The following is a 14,225-nucleotide window of genomic DNA, read 5'->3' on the forward strand; positions in this document are numbered from 1 at the left end:
GTCGCTCTTCCCTGTGCGTGTACTTTGCTGCATGCGCATGTACGCCCTCGACAACCATCGTCAAGGAAAAGGGTACAGGACTCCTTGTCTGTTGTACAACGCATTGAAGGACATCTGCCGGCCTGCACTTCACCGGCGGAGGTGCTCTCTTTCTCTTTCTCCTTCTTTCTACTGCAACACTTTCGTAGTGCAGCGCCAAAGATGTTTCGCTTGTCGTTTCCGCTGCTCGGCCACGGCCAGTACAAGACGCGTCTGAAGAAGCGCATGGTGGGCTTCATCCCCAAGGTCATTCCGCGCAAGATCCGCAACAACACCGTGGCGCTGCGCAGCGAGGCGAACACAGGTCACATGGAGGGCTACATTAAAACGGAGACGGAGCGCATGGACGCTACGGGACGCAAGCTGCAAAAGGTTATGTGGGACCCGATTCTGCAGCGTTACACGCTGATGAAAGAGACAAAGGTGCGAGGTCCCTTCATGACGAAGAACCACATCGCGCGCAAAGTGGACTTCCCGATTGGCGGCCTGCATGGTGTGAAGATGGCAGGTAAGAAGTGATGCTGTGCAAACGGCGATAGTTGGCTGCGATGAGCTGCAGATACGGTGGGGAATCGCTGGGCCCCCAAAGAGCAACTGCACTTATGGCGGTAGGCGAATGCAGGGACATGGGCACTGCTCCTCGCGTTTTTCGTTTTCTCTCCTTGTTTTTCCCCTTACTACCGTGCCGCATTGCGCTCGTGCGGGGCTATGATGTCGTGTTGGAGCCGTTTCACCTTCGAAATCGATGCTGTTTTTGTTGACAGGTTTTGGTTTTCTGTTCGCTGCTGGAATAGAGTTCACCCAGAACTTACCGGAAGAAGAAAAGACTGTTCCAAAGGCCGCAAAAGACAACAACCCCGTCGCTCAAGGAATGTGTGGTGATTGATGTCCAGAGAAGCGGTTGGGCCCAATGCTCCTCCGACACAAGGACAAGTTCATCCGTCTTGGATGAACTGCATTTTTTTTTTTCCGCGTACAAACCCAAGGTATAGTACTCATGCTGCTCTTTGTTCTTCACGTTAGTGGGGTGCAGTTCTTCGACCCTCGCATGCACAATTCACGGGTGTCTCTCCGCTCCACTCATCAACCATGTCTCAACATCGCTTTCTCCTGCCTTGCCTATCTTATTCTCCTCTTTCTCTGTCCTCTCCTTATTATCCTCCGACACACACACAAACCGCACGCTGCATCTTTTAAAACAAACCTCGCCTGCGTAAATCTCGACTTCTGCTCAGCATATAACGTAAGACTCAGCAACCATGTCTCACTGCAAGTTCGAGCACCCCCGCCACGGCCATCTCGGCTTCCTGCCCCGCAAGCGCTCCCGCCAGATCCGCGGCCGCGCTCGCGCCTTCCCCAAGGACGACGCGACGCAGAAGCCGCACCTGACCAGCTTCATGGTGTACAAGGCCGGCATGACGCACATCGTGCGCGACGTGGACCGCCCGGGCTCCAAGGTGAACAAGAAGGAGGTGGTGGAGCCGGTGACGATCCTGGAGGCGCCGCCGATGGTGATCGTCGGCATCGTGGGCTACCGTGAGACGCCCGTGGGCCTCAAGACGATCGGCACCGTGTGGGCGCACCACACGAGCGTGGAGTTCCGCCGCCGCTACTACAAGAACTGGAAGCAGTCCGCGCAGCTGGCCTTCACACGCCAGAAGCAGTTCGCGCACACGAAGGAGGGCAAGCTTGCGGAGGCGCGCACGCTGAAGGCGTTCGCGAAGCACGCGACGGTGATCCGCGTTGTGGCGCACACGCAGCTGCGCAAGCTGCGCAACAACCGCGTGGGCGTGAAGAAGGCGCACGTGCAGGAGATCCAGATCAACGGCGGCAACGTCGCTGCGAAGCTGGAGCTCGCCAAGTCGCTGCTTGAGAAGGAGGTGCGCGTGGACTCCGTCTTCCAGCAGTCGGAGGCGTGCGACGTGTGCTCGGTGTCGAAGGGTCACGGTACGGAGGGTGTGGTGAAGCGCTGGGGCGTTGCCTGCCTGCCGCGCAAGACCCACCGTGGTCTCCGCAAGGTGGCCTGCATCGGCGCGTGGCACCCCGCCCGCGTGATGTACACGGTTGCCCGCGCCGGTCAGCACGGCTTCCACCACCGCACGCAGCTGAACAAGAAGATCTACCAGGTCGGCCGCTCCGTCGCGGTGGAGCCGAACCAGGCCACGACGACGTACGATCTGACGGCGAAGACGATCACGCCGATGGGCGGCTTCGTTGGCTACGGTACGGTGCGCAACGACTACGTGATGCTGAAGGGCTCCGTGTCGGGCCCGCGCCGCCGTGTGATGACGCTGCGCCGGCCGATGGCCCCGCAGACGTCGCGCCAGCTGAAGGAGAAGATCGTGCTGAAGTTCATCGACACGAGCTCCAAGATCGGCCACGGCCGCTTCCAGACGAAGAAGGAGAAGAACCAGTGGTTCGGCCCCCTCAAGAAGGACCGCATCCGCCGCGAGGAGCGCCTGCGCAAGGAGCGCGCTGCCCGCGCCGTGGAGCGCAAGGCCAAGACGACCAAGAAGTAAGTGTCTGCACGAGCTTATCGCGTCTGCTGCGTCCTGCGACGGTGTCTCGCACTGCCTCTGTTGAGTGAAACTTGGAATGCTGCAGGAGTCGTCACATCGGTTAAGAAGCGAGCATGCGCATGACGATTTAGGGAAAAAGGGAGAGGCGACGAAAGAGAGAAATGAGAAATAGGAAAGGAGTTACGCGCCTGCTCGAATGCAAATGAGCTCCGTAGCGGTTTGCGATACGGCGCATAGAATTGACCGGAAAAAGGGGGAGGGCTAACGGCATGGGCGACGACATTATGCACGTCGTTGGTCGACGTGTGATGTTGGATCGAGGCTCACACCGTGTGTGAAGGAGAGCAGTTCATATCAAAAGCTTCAAAGCGCCGATGGCGACGCCCTCACGACATCCCCGCTCATCTCTCAAACCGCTCTGGCACCCACAAGGAGAGATCAAAGGAGCGCATGAGGCCGCACACCCGCACGGTGACTCTCTGCCATCCTTACTTACATGCATCACCAACGTGTAAGAGACTGTCTGCCACCACACACCCGCCGTCCACCCATGTCTCTCGGGTCCTCGCCACACAACAGACGTTTCGTGTTCTGTTTGTTTGTTGATCCATTTTCCTTCTTTCTTTGGTTCTGATGAAAATAAAAAAGACTTTAAATGAAAAAGACCACCACCGTCGCACGTATCTCTACGTGTGGCAGTGGACGCATAATAACGTAAAACAACTTAGAGACTCATTAACGTACGCACAACGCAACCATGTCTCACTGCAAGTTCGAGCACCCCCGCCACGGCCATCTCGGCTTCCTGCCCCGCAAGCGCTCCCGCCAGATCCGCGGCCGCGCTCGCGCCTTCCCCAAGGACGACGCGACGCAGAAGCCGCACCTGACCAGCTTCATGGTGTACAAGGCCGGCATGACGCACATCGTGCGCGACGTGGACCGCCCGGGCTCCAAGGTGAACAAGAAGGAGGTGGTGGAGCCGGTGACGATCCTGGAGGCGCCGCCGATGGTGATCGTCGGCATCGTGGGCTACCGTGAGACGCCCGTGGGCCTCAAGACGATCGGCACCGTGTGGGCGCACCACACGAGCGTGGAGTTCCGCCGCCGCTACTACAAGAACTGGAAGCAGTCCGCGCAGCTGGCCTTCACACGCCAGAAGCAGTTCGCGCACACGAAGGAGGGCAAGCTTGCGGAGGCGCGCACGCTGAAGGCGTTCGCGAAGCACGCGACGGTGATCCGCGTTGTGGCGCACACGCAGCTGCGCAAGCTGCGCAACAACCGCGTGGGCGTGAAGAAGGCGCACGTGCAGGAGATCCAGATCAACGGCGGCAACGTCGCTGCGAAGCTGGAGCTCGCCAAGTCGCTGCTTGAGAAGGAGGTGCGCGTGGACTCCGTCTTCCAGCAGTCGGAGGCGTGCGACGTGTGCTCGGTGTCGAAGGGTCACGGTACGGAGGGTGTGGTGAAGCGCTGGGGCGTTGCCTGCCTGCCGCGCAAGACCCACCGTGGTCTCCGCAAGGTGGCCTGCATCGGCGCGTGGCACCCCGCCCGCGTGATGTACACGGTTGCCCGCGCCGGTCAGCACGGCTTCCACCACCGCACGCAGCTGAACAAGAAGATCTACCAGGTCGGCCGCTCCGTCGCGGTGGAGCCGAACCAGGCCACGACGACGTACGATCTGACGGCGAAGACGATCACGCCGATGGGCGGCTTCGTTGGCTACGGTACGGTGCGCAACGACTACGTGATGCTGAAGGGCTCCGTGTCGGGCCCGCGCCGCCGTGTGATGACGCTGCGCCGGCCGATGGCCCCGCAGACGTCGCGCCAGCTGAAGGAGAAGATCGTGCTGAAGTTCATCGACACGAGCTCCAAGATCGGCCACGGCCGCTTCCAGACGAAGAAGGAGAAGAACCAGTGGTTCGGCCCCCTCAAGAAGGACCGCATCCGCCGCGAGGAGCGCCTGCGCAAGGAGCGCGCTGCCCGCGCCGTGGAGCGCAAGGCCAAGACGACCAAGAAGTAAGTGTCTGCACGAGCTTATCGCGTCTGCTGCGTCCTGCGACGGTGTCTCGCACTGCCTCTGTCGTACGACGTTGAGGAGATCGTTTGTTTTTTCTACTTGAATGCATTAATTACTTTTCCTCTGTTTTGTGATCTCATTTATTATTTGAAATGGAGAAAATACGTTGCTTGGTGTGAGGGAGTAGCTGGAGTGAGGCCTGCAGCGGGCTTGCAGAGAGCTCTTGTCAGGGGAAAAAGCGAACCCGCTTTTGGGCTTCTTTTCCCGCCAAGAACTAAGCCGAAAGGTCCGCTCTATAGTTTCGGAGGTGCAGATTAACCGTATTTATCTAAACGGCTTGCTGTACAGTAGCGGGCAGACTCTGTTTCCGTTTTCGTGTTTGACGAAGTCGCAGCAAGAACGAAGAACTGATGCTTTTACCTCCCTCTACTCTTTCTCCCTCTTCGCTTCGCCTTTCGTTGTCGTCTCTGCCTCGTTAGGTCGTCGTGCCTTTTCGGTGTTTTCGTTGCTCTGGTGAACTCTCCTTCTGTCGTCTTCGTTAGCACACGTTTTACGCCTCCTCTCATTATTGTGGTTACAATCATCAGCACCTCATTTTTCCCCCTTTTGCCGTCGAACACTCTCACTCCAGTAAGAAGCGCTTGTCGGCCCTCATACAGACACGCCGCGATACACACGCGCAATTGGAAAGATATTTTTTGACAGCTCTTCTCTATTTTCTCATTCATCTGTTTCCGACCATAAATATATATGCTGTCTAGCTTTTCGCTTTCTTTTTTCTATATATTTGGCATTGTTTTACTTGTCGCTAGACCGCCTTGACGTGTCGTTGACTCAAGAAGTCGATCTGTCACTCACCTAAGTATTGTCACCACACCGCTTTCTACGAGTTGTAGTTGCACTTCATTAGCGTTGTAAAGCCTTCTTGTAGAGCGTAAGGGTGACTCTATTACTATAAATTCTGCCCTTTTTGCGATACACGCTGACTGTGTGTGTATTACTATTTTGTTAACTACAACGCTGCCGGAGCGATACCCAAGAGCAGCGGTAGAATGAGCTCCCATCGCAGCGCGCAGAGATCGCAGCAGTCCTCCTCCTCCGCGAGTTCATCGACCGACAATGACGATCATCGCGGTGACAGCGAGCAATGGGACATCACCATCTCCTTCTCGTGCGGTGGGTGGTTCTTGATGTACTTTTTTGGCGCCGCTTACGCGCTGATTGACTCGGGGGTGCTGCAGCGGTGGTACGCGGAGGGCAAGCGAGTCCGTTTTACTGGTGTCAGCGCCGGCGCCTTGGCCGCGACGTGCCTCGCCTCTGGTCAGTACGATTTCTTAGCGGTGAAGCAGTTCTCCGCCGCCGTCGCGGCTGACTTCCGAAGCTCCATTTTCCACATGTTCCGCATGCGCAAGTACCTGCTCGCTTCTATTGACAACTTCGGCGGCAACTTAAAAGCCCTCGACACCAACCCACAGATGCGCAAGCTGCTCGAGAGCGGCTGCCTCGAGATCGGGGTGACAGAGCTGCCGAAGTTCAAGTCGCGGCTTCTCTCCCGCTTTTCGTGCTACGCCGACATCCACGAAACGCTGTGCGCCTCGTGCTGTCTCGTGCCGCTGGTAGGTCTGCCTTTCAAGATGGAGAGCACCGGAGCGTGGTGCGCGGATGGCGGCATCAGCAACTTCACTCCACGCATGGAGGAGGAGACAACGATTTCCGTCTCTGCTATGTACTTCCAAGACGCGTCGGTGCGGCCACGCGTCTTTGTGCCGTCGTGGTGGGCCCTGCGACCCCCCAACGAGCACAAGTACAACAATCTGTTTTGGATGGGCTACAACGACATGATCGACTACCTCGTCGTCGCTGGTCACCTCAGCCGGGGTAACGGCGGTTGTCTCCTGAAGCAAGAGGTCGACTTCCAGGCGCACGACACCTACCTCGAGGCGATCTTTTCCTTCTTTATGGAGCTGCTCATGTTGATCTACATTCGCCCGGTCATTATTGTGTGTGTGTACGCGGAGTTGGCGGTGTCGATGGCGTGGTGGGCTGCACGGGGCGTCGTGACGTGGGATGGGTCGTCGTTCCGAAACTGCTACGACAGCTTCCGCAACGCGGTGTCGCTGCGCACGCTGGGGCGGATGGTGTTCGGCTCCAAAGTCCCGAGCAACGAAGAGCGGCTGTCGCGTCAGAGTCGCGTCTTCCGCGTATTCGACCCGGTTGCGTTGGGAGGCAACAAGAAGACCGGGCGGGAGTGTTGGAGTCCCAAAGGGTCGGCGCTGCTCGGTCGCGTGCCGACGCTCTCACCAAACGCGCGTAAGGCAACGCACTTTCCGACGAAGTAACCAAAGAAGTTCACACAAACACGCAAGCCTACGGCCTAGTTCCGTGCACTGCTTTGGTTCTCTGTCTGGTTTGTGCTTGAGGTACAAAGGCGGTGTCTTCTTTTTGTTTTTTTTTCTCGTCCTGGTTGCCACCGCACGCCGGTGGTTTTTCCTTCGCTTCCCCTCCGTTCTGATCGTACGAATTGTCGGTGGTGGTGAGAGGAGAAGCAACGCCTCGTTGCCGCATGTGGGTGACGAAAGAAACGGAGTCTTTAAAAGTATTTTATTTTGTGCAATGACAACCGCACACACTCCTCTTCGTCACCGTGAGCTACGAAACGATGCTGGTCGAATTAAAGAGCTTCTTTTGTAACTGGCGAGAAAAATTCGTGCATTGGATGGGGCCGTTCTGTGCGCTTCTGTTTCATGTACACGTATGTTCTCCGTGCGTAACCGCACACGTTGCGTGTTACCGCTTTTGATTAGCACATACACACACACACACACACACAGAGTGAGAGAGGGAGTAATAATAATAATAATAATAATAATAATAATAATAGTGCTAATAAGAATATGTGCTGTTATTTCTTCCGATCTTGTAGAGATAATGAAGCGTTGCATATATTTATTGATTCGTTCTCGGTTGTAGTGTCTCTTCTCTCTTCTATGTATTTCGTTCCCTCATGCGCGTACCAGGTCTTGCATCTCTGAGAGAGATTGCCGTTGTTTGTTTTTGCTCTTGTGAATGTTTTTTCTTTTTCGTTTCTGTTTTTCTCCGCTTTCTTGTTCATCTCGGCGATTCGTATAGGACCTTTTCACTCCATTATTATCATTATTAGTCTCTTCTGAGAAACGTACTCGGAAAAGCGACACAGAACATGAAAGCCAAACTGCCTTCCTATCCCTTTTTTTTTCTGGTACTTCATGATGCACGCTGAGTGCACGGAGGCAACCGAAGAATGCAAGGGACGCGCTGCTCCGTATAGGACCTTTCTCACCTTCTGTTTAGTGTTTGTCTTTCTTTTCTACTTTTGCGTTCATCGCGTGGCACGACCACGACAACACGTTTGTTCTACGTGCGCATCGCACCGAGCGACGCCGCTCCTTCTCTGACTTTGACCGCCTTTTCTCGCCGGCACAGCGTCTTTGCGTCTCTTTTATTGTCTTTTTTTTGTTGATTTTGAAGAAAAAATTTCGCCGCGTTCGATGAACTCTGCTTTATGATGGCTTTGCTTTTTTTTGTTTGTTTGCATTTTTGATGTCAAGCGCTTCTTCTTTTCCTTTGCTTTCGCTTTCCCCGTCGTGAGGCCCGCACTGTGGATCCTTGAAAAGGTATAAGAAGAGACCGGCAGCTTCCTCTTTTTTTTTCCATTGTTGGGCGACGGGCCGCGTGAGGACAGCGCCGTTCTCACCGTGTTGGCGCTTGTTGTGAGGTGGTAGATGCGTCTTTATGTTTCACATACGCTGCACTGTTGAGTTCACGCACACACGCACACACGCCCACACCAATCCAGGCGTTTGAAATGCACTCCGCAAAGCACCTCACCTTTTATTTATTATGATTATTGAACGATTTGGCAGCAGGAAAGAAAAGAAATCCTAGAGCGCTGCGGATGGGAGATAACATTGGCAATCATGATGATAGTAAAGAAGGCACCCGCGAAAGGGAATGCGAGAACTCAACAACACCCCGCTTTGTGTTTCGCACAAATGGAGCCGTCGGCCAACTCGGCCAGTTGTGCGAATTGCCAACAACCTTCTTCAGCCAACGAAGCATTCAACGCTCTCAGATCTTACCTAATCTCTTCCTTCCATGAGGATCTCGACTATTCTCAATATTTTTTTTCCTCGCCGTTTCTTGTGTGTTTGCTTCCCCACGCAACTGCTGATGCTGGCTATTAAAGCCGGTTCAACAGAGTACCTTTACAAGTATTTCAACACTTAGACTACAACAGCGTGATTCCTATTTTTGTCGAGGATGCTGTGCCTGACGCGTCGTGCGCTTCTCCAGCGTTCTCGCACCGGGCTGGAGAAGTTCCAGAGCCACAGCAGTGGCGCCACGCCCGGTGTCGACAGCTCCATGTCGGGCAAAATCAAGACGGAGATGAAGAAAATGCTCAAGATCCAGCTCTTTCTCATCCCGATCTGCGTCATCGTGATGGTGTTCATGTTCCCCACGCCGTCCGAGGCGGAGGAGCGGCGGATGCGTGAAGAGTACGAGCGCAATGCGGGCTGGAAGACATAATTGTCCACTCACCTTTCCCTCTTACTTCCCTCTCACTTGCCTCGTGTTGATTAAAGAAAAGACGCCAAAGAAAAAGAAGGGATCATGCGTTGAGAAGGCGACTGATGGATGTACACACTGAGCCGGAAGAGTTTAAACGCAGTTTTGTTGGCGTTTGTGAAGGCCGCGTCATACGCACGAGCCACGTGTAGGCGTGCACGATAGGGCTTGAGTTGGTGTAGTGTGTTGTGTGGTGTCGCGCATTGCCTTCACGCCGTTCCTTTGATTTCTGTCACACAACGGATAATTGTTACTGAAACGTAGGGAACAATGAAGTGTCCGAAATTCAAAAGAATGACAGTGTGCGTGCAAACGAGATTACTGTTGCGGATTTCCATTTTCAGTGCTGTCGTTGGGAGTGGCACCTTGCGTGGTACCGAATTCCCCCAAAAACAAAACAAGAGAATAGGTGCTAGTTTTGCCCTCCTCTCTCGCGTTGATTTGTTTTCCTCTTCTGACGTTTCCGTGAGCAACGAACGACCACCTTATTTGGGTTTTGGTTTCTGTCGCACTGAACGACTCTCCAAAAAACACGTCATGAGAGATGATCACCTTCTCTTTTTTTTTCTCTCTCTCTTTCACGAAGCTCATCTAAAACTTACGCGTTGGGATTCGTGTTAGAAACCCCGCCAAAAAACGGTCTTCTATTCTAAACCGCGTTGTTGCTCTTGTTTTGGGTGCTCCCTGCAACGGTTGTTCTTCAGCGTGTCTTTTCTCGTTACTTCTACTGTAGTTAGTGGGTGCATATATATATGAGAAATGCTTCAGCGCACGTACGGTCGTTTCTTCATCACGAAGATCTTCAAAGTCAGTAAGCCGCCCGCTGCCGGCTACGAAATTGCGGAGCTGCCCAACGAAAAGGTGCTGCAGGACTACCTGCAGTTCCACCGCGCCAAGGGTGTGGTCGTGATTCTGCACAGCGGTCCTCCTTACGCCGCCGCGGCCGTCGCTTCTGCTGGGGGCTCGCCTTCTCCGCTGACCAGCGCACACACACACACCTCCACGACAGCAGCTGCATCTCGCGGCAAGTCTGGCGGTAATGCGGCCGCAGCGAAGTCGTCGAAGGATGGATCCTATCTGATGAAGGACGCGCTTACGCGTTCTTTTATTTCCTCCATCAATGCGTTGAACCTCGGCAACCCGTCCGAGGTAAAGCTGGCGCTTGTCCCTGGCCCACAGGCCCCTCGCTTAGTGGAGGAGTACAACGTCATCACGTACCCCACCACCCTGTTGTTCTTGGACGGACAGTGCGTCTACCGCGTCGTCGGCGCTCGCACGCGTGAGTTGTCCATCAAGTCGCTGTTCATGCTGCGCAACGGCGGACGAAACATCTTCTCGCGGGAGTGAGGAGCGGCAATCAAACCTCGAAGGCCCTTTTTTTTACGGGTCCGAATGGTTGTGCCGTCCTTCGGTCGGTTATTGTGTGTTGTTCCTGCGGTGGTGACTCGCCTGGCAAACAGCGAGTTTGGTCGTTGCTTTGCGCATCTTTCCTGAGAAGGTGTGGCTGTTCTCACATACCTGTCTACTGAAAAGCAAACGGAGTTAAACGCAGTTACTTGCTCTTTCCATCAAGAATTGAAACGGCACTTAACGGCTGTAAAGCACGAAGTACAAACGATAGTGTAGTGCTGATGGCGGTGCTACAAAGACGACCCCGTGGCTTTGTTGTGTTTCCCACCTGCCTTTCCGTGCATTGGCACGCTGACATACAAATGCACGTGCGGGGGATGAACTGAAAAAGTGCGAAGAGGATCATTTCACGTTTCCACAAGTCGCTGCTGCTTCTTTCTATTTTTTTCTTTTCTTCCTCGTCCCGTTCTTGCTGACCCCACACTTAGGCATCACTCCAGTACACCTTGCTTGCTATTTTGTTCTTCTTCCGAATTGCAAGCAAAAACAGCAACGGTGAAGGGCGGCGTAGTTGGCAGCGCATGCGTTGTTGCTCTACACCGCTGTTCTTAATATGCGGAGGTAGATAGACCCCTTCCCATTCCTTCCCGAAGTGCGGCGAGACACCTCTCTTTATCCTCGAACGTTCGCGGATTTGCTCGATAAGGGGTAGCCCCAACGACTGCGACTTCTCCCCTTTCCTACTTAACTCTTAAAACCAATCTACTGCTGCAGCTTCAAACAGCGATGCGCGGATGCAAACTGCCTTTTGCTCTCTCTCCCTTGCTTTAACCCTAGTGCAACCCCTGCTGCTTTTTACCGCCTCGTAGATTTCGGAAGTACTTTCGCAGCGGCGGCGGCATCACCACGACGGCACTCATTACGTGTTGGCTGTAGTCCATCGCATCCAGTATCATTTTTTTCTTGTCTTCCCGGCATAGGTGCATTCACGCGCTCTACGCATGAACCTCTCTGCTGTGTCAGCGGAGCATACGGGGGAGAAGACGACTTCGCCTCTGCCGGCAGGCGACGTGCCGGCTGTTCGTGTTAACGGCGCCGCATCACTACATGCGACGGAGGCCCTCACAGGGCGTGCCGATGCGCCGGTGGGCGATCGCGCTGCCCCACCCGGTCTCACTGCGTCGTTGCCAGGCATTCAAGTTGCACTTGCCGGCGCCTTCCCAACTAGAAGTGACGACGCTGCTGTGGCGGCTCGCCCATCCACACCGCCTTCGTGTCTTTCCAACAGCGTCTGCTCCGGCGACTTGAGCAATCCTCTTCTCGTGACCAACCGGCCATGCTCGACGCGGCGGCCACACGTACACGCGGATGGCGCGCCACTTGCAAAGATGGCCGATACCCACGTCTGTGACAATCACCACTCGACCACGCCCTACGGTGAGTCGTTCAGTCGGGTGGCGGAGCCGTCGCTGAGCTACTTTTCGCCGCAGCCGCACCACTGCAGCGAGCTTCTGAAGACAACTGTGGTGCCAGCCCCACTTGTCAGCGTCTTGCACATGGCTGCTGTGCCCCTCTCGCCACACGTGCCACAGCGAAGCACCGCCTCGGATGATGATGGCAGCCGCGGCAGCTGCCCAGGCAATGAGGAAGAGAAGGGGTCTGGCGTTGCGGCAGCAACTGACTTTGGCAATAGGCCGTCAGACTTCACTTTTCGGACGAACGAAGCACAGGAAGCGTCTGAAGGCGTGGACGTCGCCGAGTCTCCCCCGCCGAAGCCATCGGACCTGCGTTTAGCCGATCCTGCTGGCAATCTGTCTAGCATCCATGGAGGAGAACACGCAGCAGTGTCTCCCGCGCAAGGTGTGCCCCCCGAATGCTGTGCAACGGGCCAAGAGGGCGATTTGCCTTCCAAGACGCTTCGCTCTCTCTCACGAGACGCCCCTTTACGAGAACCAGTAGTCTCATCCCTGTCACAGCACCACCGTACACGTGTCTCCACCGCTAACACCGCGGACACGACAGGGGTTTCGCTCCCGACTCCCACTTCTCCCACTGTCAAACACCTCGAGGCCGCATTGACGGGGTGCACGCAGTCTCGCGCGGGTCCCGTTGACGACAACCATTATCACCACACCGGCAACCGTAGTGCTCTTGCGGCGCCGTCCACGTCACTTGTCTCCGCTCCTGATGCTTCCTCGTCCTTGTCGTCGCCGTCCATCGCCGGCACGCGACGCAGTCTCCTCAAACCACCGGCGCGTCTCACGTCGTGGATTCGCTCGCGCGTGAGCCAAAACAAGGTGCGCTTCCGCAATGGAGATTTCAATCTGGATCTCACGTACATTACTCCACACATCATCGCGATGGGCTACCCAGCGCACGGCACGGAGTATTACATTCGCAACCCCATTGATGAGGTGGAGCGCTTCTTCGACGAGCGCCACGGCGGCCACTTCCGGCTCTACAACTTGTGTGCGGAGCGGGCGTACGACCACCCGCACCGCTTCCACGGGTGCTTCCGACGGTTCCCGTTTGACGACCACAACGCCCCGCCACTCACGCTGATTCTGCACTTCGTGCTGGACGCAACGGCCTTCCTCGACGCGGACACGGCGAACGTTGTCGCCGTCCACTGCAAAGCTGGCAAAGGGCGCACGGGCCTTATGGTGTCCTGCCTGCTCTTCTACCGCTACCCCGAGCGCTTCGCCACCGCCGAGGACGCCATCCACTTTTTTGATCAGCAGCGGACGAGCGACGGCGAGGGCATGACAATCCCTTCGCAGCGGCGCTACGTGAGCTACTTCGAACGCATCGTCCGTGAATTCAACGGTACTATGCCGCCCGTGCAACGACGGTTAGCTTTGAAGGACGTTGTGATTCGCGTGGCGCGCGAAGGCACCCTTCAGCACCCAGACGACCTGTACTTTCTCATTTCTGATCACCAGCAGGTGCTGCTGGACTCGCGGATGTGGTTTCCGCGCGGGCCGACGCGGAGCTCGGTCGGTTGCATCTTCTCTTTCGCCGCACTAAAGAGACAGTTCGCGCCGGCACCGCTGGTGGGGGACGTAAAGTTCGCCTTCTTTCGGCGTCGGCCGATGGTGCTGCCCGGCAAAGAGTCGATGGCGTGTTACCTGTGGTTCAACACAACCTTCTGCCCGTCGGTGCAAATGGTCTACCGCGTAGCGGATCTGGACAAGGTGGACGTGGCAGCGGTGGGCAAGGCGGTCATGGTGTCGCTCTCCTTTACCGAAGTGGCGGCGGGAGATGAAACCGCTGCTGCAACCACACCAACACCACAACCGGAGACCGACGGTGTGTAGCTTTCACAGCGGCGCCCAAGCATGGGTTTCTGAAAGAAGAGAGGGCGAGTTCGTCAAGACCTGCACTCCCTCCTTTCCTCCTCTTTTTCCTTCCGTCGTGCGATACATGTGATCTCTCTCTTCCTTGACTGTGTTCGTTGCTCTCTCTTGTCTTCCTCTCCTGCTTGCTTTACCCCGGAGAGGGGACTTTCATTTCGTCAGGTCTTTCCTCTTACACATGGATGCCATCGCTCGTTTCAACATACACAGACACAAGTACGTAGCCCTGTTTGTGGAGAGTTCTGAGGCCCAACAGCGAAAACAGGTGCTGCTGGTGTTTGTGCTTTTCCTCTTTGCTTTACGCATGTCCTCTGTCTCGGTGACGGCGCTACAGGATTCCTT

At 55.7% G+C, this 14,225-nt stretch overlaps 7 protein-coding genes across 11 annotated transcripts; all 7 read left to right on the forward strand.

Annotated features, from left to right (window-relative positions):
- Positions 1 to 63: 63 nt before the first annotated feature.
- On the forward strand, positions 64 to 558 carry ABB37_03448 (putative mitochondrial hypothetical protein; the record flags this gene model as incomplete). Of its 2 annotated transcripts, none has more annotated exons than XM_015800793.1 (1): positions 64 to 558. In XM_015800793.1, exon 1 carries the CDS (start codon positions 202 to 204, stop codon positions 556 to 558), a length of 357 nt encoding a protein of 118 aa, XP_015660800.1. In that variant the 5' UTR covers positions 64 to 201. The 2 variants fall into 2 exon arrangements, with proteins under 2 accessions (XP_015660800.1, XP_015660801.1); XM_015800794.1 differs by having other exon boundaries at positions 70 to 558.
- Positions 559 to 1,272: 714 nt separating this feature from the next.
- Positions 1,273 to 2,558, forward strand: ABB37_03449 (putative Ribosomal protein l3; the record flags this gene model as incomplete). Of its 3 annotated transcripts, none has more annotated exons than XM_015800795.1 (1): positions 1,273 to 2,558. In XM_015800795.1, exon 1 carries the CDS (start codon positions 1,299 to 1,301, stop codon positions 2,556 to 2,558), a length of 1,260 nt encoding a protein of 419 aa, XP_015660802.1. In that variant the 5' UTR covers positions 1,273 to 1,298. The 3 variants fall into 3 exon arrangements, with proteins under 3 accessions (XP_015660802.1, XP_015660803.1, XP_015660804.1); XM_015800796.1 differs by having other exon boundaries at positions 1,275 to 2,558; XM_015800797.1 differs by having other exon boundaries at positions 1,286 to 2,558.
- Positions 2,559 to 3,315: 757 nt separating this feature from the next.
- Positions 3,316 to 4,575, forward strand: ABB37_03450 (putative Ribosomal protein l3; the record flags this gene model as incomplete). Its single annotated transcript, XM_015800798.1, has 1 exon — positions 3,316 to 4,575. One exon carries the CDS (start codon positions 3,316 to 3,318, stop codon positions 4,573 to 4,575), a length of 1,260 nt encoding a protein of 419 aa, XP_015660805.1.
- A 474-nt stretch (positions 4,576 to 5,049) lies between these two features.
- ABB37_03451 (hypothetical protein) lies at positions 5,050 to 6,911 on the forward strand (the record flags this gene model as incomplete). Its single annotated transcript, XM_015800799.1, has 1 exon — positions 5,050 to 6,911. Exon 1 carries the CDS (start codon positions 5,625 to 5,627, stop codon positions 6,909 to 6,911), a length of 1,287 nt encoding a protein of 428 aa, XP_015660806.1. The 5' UTR covers positions 5,050 to 5,624.
- Positions 6,912 to 8,795: 1,884 nt separating this feature from the next.
- Positions 8,796 to 9,138, forward strand: ABB37_03452 (hypothetical protein; the record flags this gene model as incomplete). Its single annotated transcript, XM_015800800.1, has 1 exon — positions 8,796 to 9,138. The coding sequence occupies exon 1, from the start codon at positions 8,872 to 8,874 to the stop codon at positions 9,136 to 9,138; it is 267 nt and encodes an 88-aa protein (XP_015660807.1). The 5' UTR covers positions 8,796 to 8,871.
- A 623-nt stretch (positions 9,139 to 9,761) lies between these two features.
- On the forward strand, positions 9,762 to 10,524 carry ABB37_03453 (putative mitochondrial hypothetical protein; the record flags this gene model as incomplete). 2 transcript variants are annotated; one of them, XM_015800801.1, is made up of 1 exon in its annotated part: positions 9,762 to 10,524. In XM_015800801.1, the coding sequence occupies exon 1, from the start codon at positions 9,937 to 9,939 to the stop codon at positions 10,522 to 10,524; it is 588 nt and encodes a 195-aa protein (XP_015660808.1). In that variant the 5' UTR covers positions 9,762 to 9,936. The 2 variants fall into 2 exon arrangements, with proteins under 2 accessions (XP_015660808.1, XP_015660809.1); XM_015800802.1 differs by having other exon boundaries at positions 9,797 to 10,524.
- Positions 10,525 to 11,013: 489 nt separating this feature from the next.
- On the forward strand, positions 11,014 to 13,844 carry ABB37_03454 (putative tyrosine phosphatase; the record flags this gene model as incomplete). Its single annotated transcript, XM_015800803.1, has 1 exon — positions 11,014 to 13,844. The coding sequence occupies exon 1, from the start codon at positions 11,529 to 11,531 to the stop codon at positions 13,842 to 13,844; it is 2,316 nt and encodes a 771-aa protein (XP_015660810.1). The 5' UTR covers positions 11,014 to 11,528.
- Between the last annotated feature and the right edge of the window lie 381 nt (positions 13,845 to 14,225).

Source organism: Leptomonas pyrrhocoris (genome assembly GCF_001293395.1).
Source record: "Leptomonas pyrrhocoris isolate H10 chromosome Unknown, whole genome shotgun sequence".
Lineage (NCBI taxonomy): Eukaryota > Euglenozoa > Kinetoplastea > Trypanosomatida > Trypanosomatidae > Leptomonas > Leptomonas pyrrhocoris.